The 17397-nt window shown below is 43.5% G+C and overlaps 2 protein-coding genes across 2 annotated transcripts in view; one reads left to right on the top strand and one right to left on the bottom strand.

Annotated features, from left to right (window-relative positions):
• The window catches only part of MORN1 (MORN repeat containing 1), a 48696-nt gene extending 46649 nt beyond the window's left edge, over positions 1–2047 (bottom strand). Inside the window, 1 exon segment of the mRNA XM_078146229.1 lies at positions 1716–2047. Within this exon segment, the coding sequence (XP_078002355.1) occupies positions 1716–1791 (76 nt within the window). The 5' untranslated portion in view covers positions 1792–2047.
• Positions 2032–17174, top strand: RER1 (retention in endoplasmic reticulum sorting receptor 1). The gene is made up of 7 exons (XM_020975817.2): positions 2032–2269; positions 5875–5962; positions 8228–8332; positions 13788–13887; positions 15113–15191; positions 15902–16037; positions 16989–17174. Exons 2-7 carry the CDS (start codon positions 5882–5884, stop codon positions 17076–17078), a joined length of 591 nt encoding a protein of 196 aa, XP_020831476.1. The 5' UTR covers positions 2032–2269; positions 5875–5881; the 3' UTR covers positions 17079–17174.
• The last annotated feature ends 223 nt before the right edge of the window (positions 17175–17397 follow it).

The following is a 17397-nucleotide window of genomic DNA, read 5'->3' as shown; positions in this document are numbered from 1 at the left end:
GTGATAACTTGGTTACAATATGATACCATATGGTTAAATGACACAATATTGCATCATCAAAATTTCAATGCAAGGAAAAAACCCCACAAATTTACAATAAATTATTAAATTTAAGATGTGCCATTTAAAAATATATATTTCATATTTTTTGAAATGACAATTTAAAAAAACCATTAAAGGGTTAAAGAAAGCAGATTTCCAGGGGGGCACTGGGTAATTTTTTTTTAAAGGGGATGGTAGGCCAAATAAATTTGGGAACTCCTCCTGCAGACTATCTTTTGGGGTCTCTTTTCTTTACTTTGTATTGTTGATCATACTTTATATCTTCTAAGGTTTCTTTCTCCTTTAATGATCCTGTGAACTTTATATATAAAGTAAAAGAAGAAAAGAAAAAAATAGGCTAGCAGCCCCATAATACACTAGGATGGACTCAGGTCAGCTGCCAAGCAGGGCTCTTTTGCTATTGTCACCCCCTGGGTGCTTTTTTTCCTCTTTACGGTCTGTAACCAACCTTGCCAGGCAGCACAAAGTTTATCCTTTCTACTACCAACACCCAAAGGAAGGGTGTAAAAGTTGGGGATGGGAATGGAGGTGCTCCTATGAGTCAGTTCAACATTCTCCTGTGGGAATTTGTAGGACTGGAATTCCCATTGATGGTGGTCAGGACCCTGTATCCTCCGCCCCCTTGACCAGACGAAAGGCCAGAAGATTTGAGGACTTTGCAAGGGTGTCCCTGGAACAGCAATGTTTCCATTGGGAGCAGGGGACACATTCCTAGACCCACGGAGGAAGGGCAGCTTCAGGACTCTACTGGGAGGCCAGGAGAAAGCCACACCGTGTCCAGGGGAAACTTCTTAAGTGTACCATGAGGGAAAGGACTTCCGGGAGCCACGAGTGACCCCCCAGTTCTGAGTCAGAGCCCATTCTCCCCAGGACTCCCTTGTGGAAGGGCGTCCCCAGTTTGAGTGGCATGCTCGATTCCGGATGAAGTTCTTACTATGCTCCCTTAGTCAATACCCATTCCTTAAGGCTAATTAAGTCTGATTGGCTAACTGATATCTACTGATAGTCACTGTTGGTCAACCGCACCTTGCTAAGCACCGCCTCTGCTGCCCTGAAGGAGCTCACAGTCTAATGGGGGAGACAAGGAATAACTAGCTAGGTACCCGGAGCATACAAAGGATGTAGAGAGGTTAATCCTGGAGGGCAGTCACTGGCAGCTGGGCATGGGCGGTAGGGAGACCCGTAAAAGGCCCTGCACAGAGAGGGGTTTGGGTTTCGTCTTGAAGGAAGGTGGGGGAGCCGAGAGGCAAGAGGGCTGAGATGGGAGATGCAGCACCAGAATTCGGGATCAGAGTCTGTCGGGGGGAGGTGAAAACGTAGGAAGGGCCCATGCGGACGAGAGTTCTAGGTGTCACCACGAGGACTTTATATTGGAGGGGTCTGCGGGCTAAAGGGGTACGGCTCGGGAGCTCCGAGGGGAGGGGTCTGAGGGCTAACGGGGTAGGGCTAGGGGGCTCTGAGGGGAGGGGTCTGGGAGCTATATGGGTAGAGCTCAGGGACTATGAGGGGAGGTATCTGGGCTCTGAGGGAAGGGGTCTGGGGTCCATGAAGGGGAGCGGTCTCAGGTCACAATTTGTCTGCCTGTCTGTCGGTCAGGCCCATCCACCCTTCCTCTGCCCGGACCCCGGGGGCCTCCCCCACACAGCCGTTACCGTCCCGCACCATCCTCCGCATCGAGCCCTGGTAAGGCGAGCGGGAGTCCTCAGGCTCCTTGCCAGCCGAGGCCATCTTGCCGGCCACAGTTTGCCTTAACAACCGCAGCCCCTTCTCCTATTGGGCCCTTGGTTGCTAGGGGCGTGGCTTCCGCCTCCACCTCCGGCGATGACCTATAGAGGAGGCGGAGGGTGAGGGGCCGGAAGACGAGAGGGAAGAAAAAAAAAAACAAAAACCTCCCTCAGGAAGCGCAGTGCGCCTGTGCGGCCCGCCCCTGGCTCCCTCTTCCTTTTTCCCCTGTCCCTGCCGGCGGCGACCGCTCCTGCAGGGCCCAACGCCTCGGCTGCCGGCGCCGGAAGCGGAACTCTCTGGTGCCCGACAGCCCCGCCTCCTGTGGGGTGCCATCTTGGATGCCCAGGAAGAGCGGCTGGGGGGCGGAAGTGCCGGGCGGCAGCCTCCCGAAGCCAACGAACCGGCGGCGGCAGGGCCGCTCCTCCTCCTCCTTCCCGTGGCCCTGAGGGGAGCCGTGGCCCGGCCGCAGCGGCGCAGCGAGGTGCGGGGTCGGGGCCAGGGGAGGCGGGGCCTAGCGCATGGCCGGGGCAGGAGCCCGGGGCCTGGCCGGGGCTGGGCGGCTGCGTGGCGGCGGGGCCGGGCTCGGGCCGAGGCCGGGGCCTAGTGCGGCGGCCCCTCCTCCTGCACCCCCCCCAGGAGCTGACAGCCCGCCCGGGGCGGAGCCGGAGGCTGCGGCTGGGCCTGCACCCCAGGGGGGGTCGGCGGCCGCGCCCCTCCCGGCCGGAGGATGCCGGGGTCGGGCCGGGAGCGGCGGCCTCTCCTCCGAGCCTGGGGGCGCGGCGGGCGGTGACCCGGGGCTGCGGAGGCCGCTGGGGCTGGACTGCCCTGCTCTCCCTACCAGACATTGTCTACATGTCTGTGACCACGTCCGAGTGTGCCCACGCTGAGCCCCGCGTGTCAGCGGTGGTGGGGCGTCCTGCAGGCGGAGGGAACGTGCACACTGGGTGTGCACATGCTGTGTGCAATGTGTCTGTGGACGTAGGTCAGCAGGGGCCTGTATACCGGGCAGTGTATGTGTGTACACTCTGCGGAGACTTGGAGTCATGTACATATGTGCACGCATGTAGTGTGTATGTGTGCGCATGTAGTCTGTGGAGACACACATGCACAGGATGCCTCCAAAGAACAGCCCTTAGCACAGTGCCGTGCACAGAGTAGGTGCTTAATAAATATTGATTGGTAATATACATACTATATATGATATGCACATACATATACATATTATATATGACATGCTAAGTAAACGTACTTGTGTCTATGTAGGCACACAGGGCTGAGATGATAATTAGGTCAGCTTGAGCCCAGCCTCCCAGGAGCTTCCGTGGATTTTGGATACTGGAAACAGTTGGGAACCTCATTTCATGTCTGGAGCACTTAATTGTTTTAATAGGCTACGTGAATTGTTGAGTTGCTTCAAAAAAAAAAAGAGGGGAAAACAGTTGTCCAAATAATATTGGAAAGATGTCTTAAAGAGATATGTCTGGTCGTTACTCAGTTAATTACAGCAGCAACGTCTGCAAAACCAAAGGTAGCACACTTCCATTTGTAGCTGTGTTGCTCCTAGTTGGAGCTTAATAATGTTTGGATTTTTTTGGATGATTGCGTTTTGGATAATTTCTTTTACTAACTTAGATTTTGGGTTTTGGATCGCTATAGCTGTTAACATAGCCTGCTTCCTAAATTTTGTGAAGACTTTATTGGCTTTATTTCTGTTAATTTCAAAATAGAGTAGACTTTCGGTATTGCTTGTATGTAAAGTTGTGATCCTTTCGCTGTTGGTTAAAGCAATTGCCCAAGAAGTGAAGACATCAGCTCAGCGTTTAAACCTTCTAATTAACCACTTGTTTTTTTCTTTGTTTTTAAGAACTGTTGTAACCTGTGTGTCAGACTAGAAATTGTCAGAATCACTTTTATTTCCAGGGCATATCTGAATTCCTCTATTATAATGTCTAGCCCATGGCCCATAGTTGCAAAACAAATAAGGAAATTGATTTATTCACTTGGGGAGCTAAAACTGATTGAAACAAGTGCTTGCTTTTACTAAGATTCTTTCCCCAAACTGTTTAAGTATCTTTGAAGTTGGACAATCCTGAAATTTTCCAGTTTAGTATGGTATATTAAATGATTTGAGACATTTGTTGGTAGTATTTTGAAACTAGCCTTATTTTTTTTCTTAGCCACTTTCTATAGCCACTGCACTGAAATTATAAAAAAAAATCTTGAAGCATTTGTCTTGTGTTTTAATATTGTGAAATACAATTTAATGATTTCCCTCCCCTTTGGCTAAATAGTGTTGTCATTGTATACCTTTGTAAGACTGAGGAAGATTGTGGAGACAATGACTAACAATGGGTAACCACTGAAGACTTCTCTGTAATATATAAAACAGGCCAGTGGCTAATGAATCTTTGTAACCTTTCACAGATAACAGTGAAAAGATGAGGTAGTAAGTACCTTAGGTATTGGGATTTCTAGGCATTTTATTTAATATGTCACTCGGCAAGTTTAAACTACTATAGTTGCCCAACTATAAAGTTTTTTGTAATTTTGAGGGAGCTAGCAGTTCATAATATTCATATTTGTCAAGACAATCATTTTTAAAAAGCTACAAAAATTATTAGAGCGTCTTGTCCTAGGACTTTTTAGTCTTTCTCAGCAGGCTTTGAAGCCATTACCAAAGGAACCCTATTCTAGGCAGACCTGGTAGGAGAGCTACTCCTAGATAGCCATTTATCCTCTCTTTAGAACAGCTTTTTTTTTTCCTCTTCCCAAATGTTAGTGAAATAGAAGTTGCTTCCTAAAGTTTCATACACAGCCACAGTTTAACATTTTTGCTTTTCGGCTTTGCTTTACCTAAAGCTGAAGTGGCTTTTATTATTATTGTGCCAGATTACTTTGTTCCACCCATTGGTGATAGATCCAGGAAGTAATAGTATAGAGTCACATTCAGAACTTTTTTAACCATTTGAATTTGATGATGTGGCACAGTTTCACTGCTCAGAGTCCATTCTGACCTGTTATAAAGATCTAAATCAGTACCCTGGAGCCAGCAGATTTACATGTCAAAAACTGACTTTTTAAGGAAATGTGTCCTAAGTGAGGCATTTCCGTTGGTTTAAGTTTGGTCTAGAAGATAAAGGGCAGGTAGAGGGCTTAAGTTTTATTTCTGACATTTCCACTCATGATAATGTTAGGTTTCTTAATATTAAAATGGTTGCAGGACCTTATTGCTCAGCACCTTGCTTCTGCACAGCTTTCACTTCTTTTATTTCTCGTGGTTTCACAGTAACCTAATGAAGTTCATAGGAACAGGCTGTTGCCCTTGTTTTATCAAGTAGAAACCTGAGACGCCTCCCAGGAAGTACACATGATAGTTTTTCTTTAAGTACTAAGAATAAAACTGATTTATAGAACTGAGAGTCCTGGTATTTTCAGTAGAGGAAATTATTTTTAAATGCTACTCTTTATTTTTAAATTAGGAGAGGAAAATGTTTATACTTAGAAGTATTTACTTCTGTTTTAACATCTTTATTGCTTTCTTCTGTTTTTAACATCCTCATTTCCGAATAGCTCTCTCCCACTCCCCTCTCTGGTGGGCCATCCCTTTTTACAAGTTTTTTTTTTTTTTAAAAGAGGAAAGAAGCAGTTCAGCAAAAGTAACTGATACCTCAACTGAGTCCCATATATTTTATATTAAGCCCACATATGCATCTTATATTTGGAAGCAGACAGGTTACAAATCCTAAATTAAGATTGGGTGCCAAATATGTTGTATATTTATTTCCTGAGATTGAGCAGACAGTCTGATTGTTTCTTTATTTTAGAGAGCGAAGAATCTGTGATACCACGTGCCTCAAGATGACAGTGTTAATCAAAATTGCCAGCTGTAGGGCAGTTTATTTTCCCAGCCCAGGAGCCTTTTTCTATATCAGCATGAAAAGGAATGTCTGCTGTTGGTATTTTACCCTGGAACTAGTATAGCTGGATTACTTTTATGCAGCCACCAGGCACATTTTATTGACTTATGAATACTGCTCAAACATCCTGGGTTTCTTTAACTTATGAATACTTTGTATGTGTTTGCAGCAACAGAATGTCCGAAGGAGACAGCGTTGGAGATTCTGTTCATGGGAAGCCTTCTGTGGTGTTTAGATTTTTCACAAGACTTGGACAGGTTTGTTTTATGTGGGTAATTGAAAGAGCAAATAATTGACTAATTATTTTGAACAATTATTTATAATTGTATTCCTGAAACTGTTAATTATAGACTTAAGGCATCTCTGAGTATCAATGCCCACATGGAGAGGGATAAGGAATTCTTGAATTATTCTTTTTGTTTACATTTTATTTCCTAAAATGATCTGATTGCTGTCCACAAAACACTTTGGCCTGTGTAATTTTTTTTTGGTGAGGCAGTTGGGGTTAAGTGACTTGCCCAGGGTCACACAGCTAGTAAGTGTTATGTGTCTGAGGCCAGATTTGAACTCAGGTTCTCTTGACTCCAGTGCTGGTGCTCTATCCACTGCGTCACCTAGCTGTCCCTTGGCCTCTGTACTTTTATCCTTACTTATTCCTCCTGTATAGCCAAGTCCTGCTCATTCTTTGAGATGTAGTATAAATCTTTTCTCCCAGAAGCTTTCCCTTACCACTCTAGTCCACAAATGTCTGTTCTTTCTTTGAATTCCTAATATGTTGTATTTATTTATCAGTTAATTGCCTTTTGGCGGCGGTTTTATCAAATCATTTCAGTTTTGTGTTATTGAGCATTTCACGGGTTTGTGTTCTCTAACAAGATTATATAAGTTCCACGATGACCAGGGTAGTATGTTTGTGTTCTTTACCACTGCTATAGCCGACGTTTGTTGATAATTGTTTGGCTGAGTGGTTTATTTATTTAATAAACATGAGATGCTGGGGAATAATTGGCAAAAGAAATAGTGAGCTGAGTACAATGTAGAGGCAGATATTTTCAGATGACCAGAAACATGAGAATGGTGGAGTGTGGGGTGAGGGAAATAATGGAAAGGCCATGTGATTTGTGATGGGGAAAGTTGTTGGAAGAGGTAAGAGCTTATAGAAGAGAGGGTGTTTGTGTTGGACCTGTAAGGATAGAGGGGAATTGAATGAGGATGAGGAAGGAAAGGGTGGTACTCCTGGCTTAGGACAATGGCATAGAGCCAGACAGTAGTGTTAAATGTTCAGAGCAGAGTTCTCTGTGCCTCCAGACAGGTGTTTGAGAGTCATCTACATAGAGAAGATAGATGAGGGCAGGGGTGGAGGGAAGAGAAGATCACCAAAGGAAGGAGAGAAAGAGAGACAGAAGGCCAATAAGGGCTTTGGAGGAAGAGGGGAGACATAGGAGGAGTGGTTGGGGAAAGGAAGAAAACCAGAAATGTGCATTACAGAAGCCAAGGAAGGAGCTGTGGCAAGGTGGTCTGCCCTGTCAGATGCTACACAAACAGGTTAGGAAAGTGAAGGAGAGAAAAGAAGCCCCATTGCATTTGGCGATAAGGTGTCATTAGTGACCTTGCAGAAAGTCCTTCAGAAACAGCCCTAATGTAAAGGGATGAAGGAGTCTAGTTGAGGAGTGAAGTGGATAGTAGCTTGAGAGAGAGGCGTTGGTAAAGGAAGGAAGGCTTTGTATTTAATATTGGGACACCCGTGCACACTAATGCTTGGGCTCTCTGGACAGTCAGCGAAACCACATTTCAAAGTACATCTGAATGTCACAAGTTCAGCCAACAATTTCCTATATGCCATACAATTTTATTTTTAAAACTTAGCTTTCAGGATTGAATCCAGTCTATGAACTGGCTGGTCCTCTGCTACTGATAGTGTTACCAAATATTAACATATTATTAATTATATAATTATAGTGACATTTTTAATCAAGATTGTTGCCCCTTAGGATATACATATATACATATCTATGTATATACAAACGCATATATGTGTGTGAATACATAATAGTATGTAATTGATTTTCAGATTGTTCTTTTTTTTGTACATTGAATAAAAATGGGTTGAAGTCTCCATTTTCCCTTTTGAAATATGCTGGGGCCTAGTAATGAAAATTCAGGAATTATATGAAAAAAATTACTTTATAAGTTGGATTGCTTCATCACAGGTTTCTTTTGGTATTTCATTAACTAGGTTGCCTCAAGTAGAAGTACAAGATGAACTTTGTTGCATTTTTTGTAGCAAAGTCCTTGTGTTTCAGTTTTTTGTTGTTAATTCATTTGTGATCTAATTGCTGCATTCCAGTTGTGTGTTTGTGTGTGTGTGTGTGTGTATGTGCGCATGTGCGTGCATTTTAAAATGAATGAAGCCTGTTTCTGGAGCATTGTTTTATATGTAAAGAAAAGATGCTTTAAACTAAAGGTTTTCCTTAACAGGAGTTACATTCTATATACATTTTAACCATTTTTGTCTTTTTTAGATTTACCAGTCCTGGTTAGACAAATCTACTCCTTATACAGCTGTGCGATGGGTTGTAACTTTGGGGCTAAGTTTCATCTACATGATTAGAGTTTATCTATTACAGGTAGGTAAAAACTGAAATAATAATGGATATTCAATTGATGTCTTACTTAAAACAGTATTAGTTGGGGCTGTGTTGGATATATCATGGAATTGTGTATTTATTAGGATAGTGGGTGCTTAATAAATGCTTATTGATTTATTTATGATGGGATATGCAATTCAGTTACCATTCTTCAGTAAACAGTAAATTTCTTTAAAAGTCTGTCTCATCCCCTTTTTTATTGATTTTTCAGTGCATTGGCATAGCCTATTATTACACTGTTATTTAAGTATATAATGGTAAGTATACAAATATATAATATAAATTTTACCTTAATACTTTAGGCCAGAGAGGGTGTTAAAGCGAATCTGTTCCTGTAGTCAGGTAAAATTATGACCTCATAAGCCAAAGTGTAGTCTTTTTTGTTTACTGTGTTTGTGGAATATGGCATCTTCACGTGTTTTTAGTATTATCATACAAGAATCAAACAGCCTCACAATAAATCATTGACAAGGCAAAAAATTAAATTGAAGAAGAGCAGCATGTTAAAAAAACTGAATTGAGTAATTCAGGAAAATTCTAGTGTGTGTGTGTGTGTGTGTGTGTGTGTGTGTATTTTAATGAAAAGTTAGTGAAGACCTTTTAGCTAGGTAAAAGCCAGAATTTCAGAGTAGGGAGGGAGATCTCTGGCCGTCTAGCCTGACGTATGTCAGAAAGAGCCCCTCTCTGTCCCGCCCAGTAAGTTGGTTGTCCAGCCTTCACCTGAAGGCCTCCAGGGAGGGGAAAGTTACCTCTTGAAGCAGCTGATTTCGACTTTAGAACACTGGGATTGTTGTGTTGAGCTGCGGTTTGCGCGTTGGCAGCTTCTCCCCATGGTGGCTTGTTGTGGCGTCTGGGGCCCAATAGAACAGTCAGGTTCCTCTTGCGGCTCTCATGCCCCCTCCCGAGTCTTCCCATCTCCTGGGTGAACATTCCCAGTCCTTTGAGCTAATCCTCATTCGTGTCCCCCTCGGGCTCCTCACCATACTGTTTGTCCACTTCCGCATTGTCTGGAGACTCAGCTGTCACGTAGTTAAAATGTGGCCTGCAGGGCTGCACACAGACTCCAGGTGGGGTCTGCCAGGGCTGCTCTGCTCCTCTGTCCTAGTTGCACCTGTCGGGGTGGCCCAGGATTTCTTGGCAGCTCTCTCTACACCTTTGGCTCACCTTATCCACTGAGGCATCAGGTCTTTTTCAGAAAAATGCTCCCTAGCCATGCCCTCACCATTTTGTTCTTCTGCACAGTGGGCTTTTAAACCCAAGTGTAAGACTGCTGGCTTATCCTTACTGAATTTCATGCTATTAGATTGAGCCCAGGGATTTAGCCAGTTGAGATTTGGAATCCTGATGGTCATTCAGCATGTTACCTGTCGCTTTCAGAGCCGTCATCAACACATTTGATGAGCCTGCTTTCTCTTATCATTTTTCTGAAGTCACTGATAACGTCTTACACGGCACAGGGCTTGGCCCTGATCTGTGGGACACCGTGCTCTTCAAAGTGACATAAAATCATTAACGGCTACTCTTTGGATCCGGCCGTTCAGACAGAGAGTGTCAGTTTATCCTTGGTTTACCTCACGTTGCACGTAGTTCTTCAAGGCCCAACGTGGATGTCCACCTCTCTTGATAAGAGTAATAATAGTAGTGCTAGTGATAGTAGTAACTGCAATAGTTAGCATTTATGGAGCACTTAATTATGCGCTAGGCATTCTGCTCAGCACTTCAGAATTATTACTTCATTACAACAAGCCAGAGAGGAAGGTGCTGTTATCCCCATTTTACAGTTCAGAAAATGGATGCAAATACAGGTTAAGTGACTTGTCCAGGGTCATAGAGCTAGCCAGTGTCTGAGGCCATATTTGAACTCAGGTCTTACTCACCCAGGCCCAGCACTGTATGCGCTCTGCTGTGCCATCTTCCTTCCCCGTGAAAGTGCTCTCTTCTCATTTCCTTGCCCTTTACCTTGCCTCTCTTTTGTGTCTACCACATACACCTGTCACATATTTATTTGTATCTGTGTCATCCTCCCCAACACACACACACACACACACACACACACACACACACACACACCCCCTCACCTTCGTTCAGGGCGAGGTCTGCCAGTTTTCACCTTTGTGCCCATAGTACATAGCGTGGTGCCTCGCACGTAATACGCACTTACTATCTTCTTGTTGAATTTAATTTCACTTTTCAAATACTTTGTTCTTGGTGGAATTTGAAATTGTAATGGATCTGTTTTTCTCTTGTCAACTCCAAACTTGGAGAATGCCACAACACTTTAAATGAATTAGCCACAACGTCTGCAGTGTTTCCTTTGGAAGACCTAAGTGCAAGGGCGCATGGGATGTTTTTTGTGTCTTTAGAAAATGCCAAAAGGGGTCACGAAGAGTAGGAAAGGACTGCAGGACGCACTTCTGAAGGGTTCACACAGCTGCCGCGTTCGAGACATTCACCATAGGTTGACACCAGATTCCAGGCTCATAATGAAATTCAGGCCATGTGGCGTTTTATGTCGTGCCGGGAAAGGGGAGCCTTTCGAGTTGCAGCCACAGGCCCAGCTCTTCTTAACATTAAATTGTAACTTCTGGCTTTGGACTCATGAGTAAACTCAGCACGGTTGTTTGATGTGAACTTCAGAGTGCACTGTTTGATTTCTCTTTTTAGTTTCTGTCAAGAGGGGAAAAATGAGATCTGGATTTCAATGATCTTGTTCGTCTGAAATCCATTGTAGCAAATGCTCACTCAATGCTCTTTCCATATGTTTAAGGGACAATAAAACCTAAAGAGACCCCGGCCTTAAGAAGTGTTCTTGTGCTGTGAGTTGTCCTTTGAGCTTGGAATTGCAAGTGCATTATGGGTGGTAGTTGAAGTATGAGGACGGTCTGGCTTTTTGTGACATTTTTCTATTTGTAGTTAATTTTTTGCTTTATTGAGTGATCACAGATTTTACAGTCGATGTCACTGGTCCAAATGTAAAGATGAAAAAACAGGCCTGGGGCCGTCTATAGCTTGTGAGCTTATGACAAAACCCAGAATGGAACTCATAGCCCATAAATTCCCAGTCAGATGGTCAGATTTCAACCCAAACTTCAAAAACAAATGGATTATCTTCTTATTTATCTGCTGGTCATTTTAATTTAAATAGCACGCATATACATTGAGACGTTGGACAGTGGGAAATCAGATTAAATGGACCTGTGCGTTTCACATTCTTTAATGTTATTTGTTTATTGCCACTGAGGACAGCTGGGTATCTTGTTTGTTCCTCGCCCCTAGTGAGTTTGTCAGGAAACGCATTTGGGATCCCAGGATTCAGACAGGAATGTCTCTGTCTTAGAGATCTAGTGCAGCCCCTCATTTTAGTGATGGGGAAAACGGAAGCCCAGTTAGCGGACCCATGGTCTGAACCTAGGTCTTCTGACATCTGCCATGCAGAATTTGATACAGATGCAAACTGTTGACTTGATTTTATTGGGAAATAAACTGCTCAGCTCAGTCACTTATCTTTCCTTGCTTCTCACCCCTCCAGTACGGAGAGAAGACTCTTAGGCAGTGCAAACAGCATTATGACTAAAGGGAAGTAGCATTGGAAGGGCCCACTTTGTACACAAAACGTTCAGTTGTCTAATGAAAGCGGTTTCTACCACCATCATTATATTGATCACGAGACTGAAGTAATTATAGCTCAGATCAATAGGCATTTAGGAAGCCCCTGCCATGTTTCAGGCACCGTGCTGAGCCCAGAGGATACGGAGAAAGGCAGCAGACAGACACACCCTGCTCTCCAGGGGTCACAGTCTGATGGAGGGTGGGTAACCACATGCAGGCAACTTTATACAAACGAGACCAGGACAGGGTAAATTGGAGGTGATCTCCAAGGGAGGGCATCGTTAGACTAACTGCCACAGCAAGAAGGAAACAGACTGACCGTGTAACACAAATGTGTCCATACCGCCAGCCTACTGATTTCTGGTAGTACTTTATATATGCAATATACTGTACATATATATTCAAGTTTGTAAACGTGTGTGTTATCAGGAGATAATGCTAAAGAAGTTACAGTAGGTGGGTTTTTCTTTTAAATCATGCAGTAATTTGGGGCAGCACTTTTGAGTCAGACCATGGTTTGAGTCAGTCTGCCACTGTGATGGGCAAATTGTTTCACGTCATTTTTTTTCAGTTTTTCGGTTGTTTGGTCATCTCCAAATGAGGGGATTGAAATAGAACTTTAAAGTCCCCTTGCATCTCCAAGATATTCTGATCCTTATTAAAAGCTTGAATCTAACAGGGAATAATTAATAATACTGAAAGGAATTCTTAGGATATTTTATGTGATTTTTGCTAGAATGACACTATGAACATGCTTTGTCCAGTTTTCCCACAGATCTTCAGAGAGGCCTTTTGCAAAAGCAAGATAAAATTTTGTATTGTCACTAAGAAATAGGCGACTGATAGTGATGCAGATCCTTATCTTCACCCTTCCTGGCTTCAGTAGCATTCACCTGTCATAACTGAGTCTTAAATACTACACATAACATTCTGCACAGATGATATGTATACAGGTATTTTAGTTAATGCAGTAAGATAAAACTATACCATTTTCTCACTGGATGAACTTGACATTATTAAAATGGGTTTGTTTAAAAGGAAGCCTGCGGCAGACAGGTATTGTCCAAGTCCTTGCCTCTCTCCTGTACTTTGTTCTCATTGAAGACTTTAAAAAAAAGTCATTCCGATCTTCTGGTTCTAGTTTTCCCACCAAGCAAAGATGGATACATTTTATGGTGTGTCTGATAACATGAGTTTGGGATTAGATTACTAACTGCCAGGCATAATGCATGTAATCGTCATTATTTATCTAGCACCTTCTATGTGCCTATCACTGTGCTAAGTGCTTTATAAATATTCTGTCATTGACCCCCACAGCAAGCCTAGGAAGGAGGCGCCATTATTATGCCCATTTTACAGACGAGAAAACTGAGGCAAACAAATACCTTGCTCGGGATCACACAGCTAATAAATGTCTGGAGTCAGATTTGAGCCTCGGTCTTCCTGACTCCCAGCCTGGAGCTCTGTCCACCGAGTCACCGGTATTTCTGCTTCTTAATACTAGTCTTAGTTGGCTTCTCAGAATTCTTCATTTGATTGAGAGGCACAGATTTAGACCTAATGGTATCCTTGGAAAACTTGGCAGTTTGGGCTCTAGGTTGTACACCCCAACGTAGCGAGGTCTGTAAATTAACCTGAAGTCAATGTTGTTTCTCTCCCCCACATGTGATGTAACTGGGCAGATAGCTTATGATTAAGTCAGAGAAGATTCCCGAGGCTTCAACCACCGCAAACCCCTTAGAAAAGAATAGGCCTCGCGCTCGGGAGGTCGCTCTAGCTGCTGAATGGGCAGATGTGTCTGTAACCTCTGGTTTTGTTCTCTCAGGGTTGGTACATCGTGACATACGCCTTGGGAATCTACCACCTCAATCTTTTCATAGCTTTCCTTTCGCCAAAGGTAGATCCCTCCTTAATGGAAGACTCAGGTATGCTGGGGTCAGTCCGTTGTCTGGGAGTGTTTGGTGATAGGGGAACCGGCGAGATCCCTCTGTCCTGGACACTCAAATGTCAGATTTCTTCCTGGCAGTTAAGGCCCTTAGCCGAAGGTTAGGTTGCTAGGAATGGTAGTTTACAGTATCTGCCCTCCCTTCCAGCTCATTACTACCGCCCTACCTACCCTACCCTGGGTGTTGGCACCAGTTACATTGTTTACTTTTTTCAGTTGGTGAAGTGGACCTTTCAGACAGCTCCTAAACTGTAAGCCACTTGTCAGTCTGGGTCCATACTCCAGAAACAAGTTAGGTTTCCAGATTATTTATTTGGATTTGAAAACTGGCTGGCTCTTTAAGAGTCCTGTTCAGTGATGGGGTTTGACCTCTACATAAAACAGCTGCTGGGGGTGGGAGGTGGCCCCCATTCCATGGTTACCCCGCTGTCACCCTAGCTCACTCTGCCTGGCTGCCTGGCAACAGGCTGTTGATCTGGAAGGGGGTCTTTACCAGAGAGTAGGGAGGGTGGAGGATTCCTTCATGAAGGGTAAATCCCAGCACTATTGCTGGAAGATCCTTCTGAAGATAAGGCAGTCTTTGAAAGACAGTTTATTCTGAGCTTTTCATTTCCTAGAGAGGCTTACCTTCATGTTATGTTTTTTTGACCAAAAAAGGTGATTTTTTTTCTCACTGTTAGAACATTGCCTATACCCCCCCCCCCTTTTTGTTTTGAATGATGACATTTGAAAAATACTAGGAAGGGAATGAGTGACCTTGGGAGATTCGTTCTTATGAATGAAATGTACAGATTTGTTATTTGTTACCTGTTTTGAGTCTTGGAATGCATTGAATAGGAATCAGTATTTTGTTTCGTGTGGTCCTTATAACTCGTTGTCTCTAATTGCTGGTGTGTCATGAAATGTTTTGTAAATTGAATAAATATAAAATGCACCAGGGGACCTGATGTATACAATGAATCCCCTCACATGACTCAGTATTGTTAATGTTTTTGTAAAACAGAAGAACCAATTTTAAAATGAATAACCGCTCCCTAGACTTAGCTGTGTGGAGTTTGCACTTACTAATTTTAGTGATAGTCTCGAGTGGATTTTAGGATTACAAGACATGTTGTTTTAATAGCAGTCTGGACGTTGCTTTTTTGAAAGGATGATGTGGCTGTCTCACATTAAATTTACATGTTTGGTTATATGTCACTTTGTAGATGAAGGGCCTTCCTTACCAACAAAACAAAATGAGGAATTTCGTCCTTTCATTCGAAGGCTTCCAGAATTTAAATTTTGGTAAGTGAATTCTCAGTGTTTAATTTTGAGCCAGGCACGTTGAAATGTAAATGTGAAGTCTAGAGTGGTAATTTTGGTTTCCATGAATGTCCATACTTTTGGATTATCTTGACCAATTAAGTCTTTCATTTATGGTTGACCTTTAAGGGACTAATTGTAATCTCACTTATCTCTGGGTGGAAAAACAAACAAAAAACTGCCTGCATTTTCTTTCTTTAAGGGGACTACCATAACCTGAAGGGGTTTCTTTTCTATAGCTAGTGCCATCATTATACTGGGATATAAGATATAGGCAGTGTTTCCTGATTTAGCCATCGTGTCTATGTCAGTGAATGTGGTAATGTGTTATGTATTCTCAGTCCAAAGTGCTGCCAGAAACCCACTGATTTTGGTGGAGTTCAGCTTTAAGTGAGTAACTACCATTGGGCAATTTTGTCATTCTGCTTAAGTATAAATTGGAAAAAACATTGGATATGCTAGGGAATAAGTCTGATGTGGTGATGATGATGATGATGATGATGATGATAAGTTGGTAGCCGGATGCTCTTAGAGATGAATGACAACATTTTGAGACGTGCTTCCCAGAGTAGATTGACATTCCTTCCTCTCGAGCTGTGAGATGGTCACAGAGGCACCAACGTGCAGCCCTGTAGCCAGATCTCAGCTGGCGTGGCAACAGATGCCTTCATCTTTGCTCTCTTGGCTTTTAGGCATTCTGCTACTAAGGGCATTCTCGTTGCTATGATCTGTACGTTTTTTGACGCTTTCAACGTCCCAGTGTTCTGGCCGATCCTCGTGATGTACTTTGTCATGCTTTTCTGTATCACCATGAAGAGGCAAATAAAGGTAAGACTCAACAAGCAGATGTTGTTGGACTGTGCCCAGTAGAAGTGACTGACCCCTGGGCACCTCACAAAAGGTGGCAGCACTAATCAGCTGCAGTTTTCAAATGAGAGGAGGGTTGCATTTTATGCACCTACTATGTGTCAGGCACTGTGGATACATACAGAGACAGAAGTGAAAATATCTTCTCCGCGCTCAAGGAATTTATAATCTAGCAAGTGGCACGCGCACACACACACACACATATGCACGGATGCACGGACACAGAATACAGGATAGTTTGAGGTGGGATCCCAGCAGTTAGGAAACCAGGAAATACTTCAAGTAGAGGATGATGATTGAGCTGACCCTTAAAGGAAGCTAGAAGTTCAGAGAGGCAGAGGTGAAGAGCGAGATCACCTACTGGTGAGAATATGCATCAATAATATAAGTGATGCAAAGGTAGTTTTTGGAGTAGTGCGGTAGCCATCCTTTACCTTTCGGTAAGTTACTTAGCATTTAACAGTAACTTGCTTACAGCTGTTTATCTGGGCCGCCCTTCTCTGAGGCTCTGACTTGCTCTGACTTGCCCTGACCATATTACCAAATGTCAGGAGCCCCTTTTAGAGCAGAGAATTTGCCACTTGGGAATTACACACACGCTTTCGTGGCCACAGTGGTTTATCTTATACTGCAGCACCTTGTCTCAGACTGTGCTGGCCTGCTTCTGCTTCTCTCCCAGCCCTGAGACAACTTTTGTCCCTCTGGAGTGTGGTGCCAGATCAGTCCATAAAGATGACATTGTTACCGTAGTGACAGGACAGTGACAGGGTGGGTCATAATTTCATGGATTACTCCTCCCTAAAAGATGCGGAAGGGACATTGAAGGAGTTTGGTCCCGTAGATTATTAGGGGATATGTGCTCTGTTGGGAACCTTTGTACCTGTAAGTAACTGAATTATCTTTCTCTTGCAGCATATGATAAAATACAGGTATATACCGTTCACACATGGGAAGAGGAAATACAAAGGGAAGGAAGACATGGGGAAGACATTTGCTAGTTAGAATCTGAACTGACCCTGTCACCACATAATCTGAGAAGAACCGTTTTGAGCCATTGTAACAATGCCTTTTTTCTTCATATAAAGTAGTTGATTAAGAGGGAGTCGAAATTTTCTTTGTAAAAAAGGATCTTCAATTATTTGTAACTGAAATGTCAGAGAGGTTCTTGAAGACGCTGGCATTTAAACCAAATTGCATCGAGTTCCTTTTTTGGTCATGTCACGTGTTTCACTCTGAAGGGATTCTGGTAGACTGCGACAGTGGGTGAACAGTCTCATGTGAAGGTGATGTTTCTCCATCACCGTCCCAGTCCGTTTGCATG

The sequence above is a fragment of the Phascolarctos cinereus genome, unplaced genomic scaffold, assembly GCF_003287225.1.
Source record: "Phascolarctos cinereus isolate Bilbo 61053 unplaced genomic scaffold, phaCin_HiC Scaffold_726;HRSCAF=1367, whole genome shotgun sequence".
Taxonomy (NCBI): Eukaryota; Metazoa; Chordata; class Mammalia; order Diprotodontia; family Phascolarctidae; genus Phascolarctos; species Phascolarctos cinereus.
Note: the sequence above shows the minus strand (reverse complement) of the source record. Positions and strands in the feature narration are given on the sequence as shown.

Bases quoted from the DNA above. Each gene is read 5' to 3' on its own strand.
- RER1 (XM_020975817.2), top strand. From the start codon at position 5,882: ATGTCCGAAGGAGACAGCGTTGGAGATTCTGTTCATGGGAAGCCTTCT. The intron at 5,963-8,227 runs GTTTGTTTTATG...TGTCTTTTTTAG, and splicing joins TTTTCACAAGACTTGGACAG to ATTTACCAGTCCTGGTTAGA. The intron at 15,192-15,901 runs GTAAGTGAATTC...CTTGGCTTTTAG, and splicing joins CTTCCAGAATTTAAATTTTG to GCATTCTGCTACTAAGGGCA.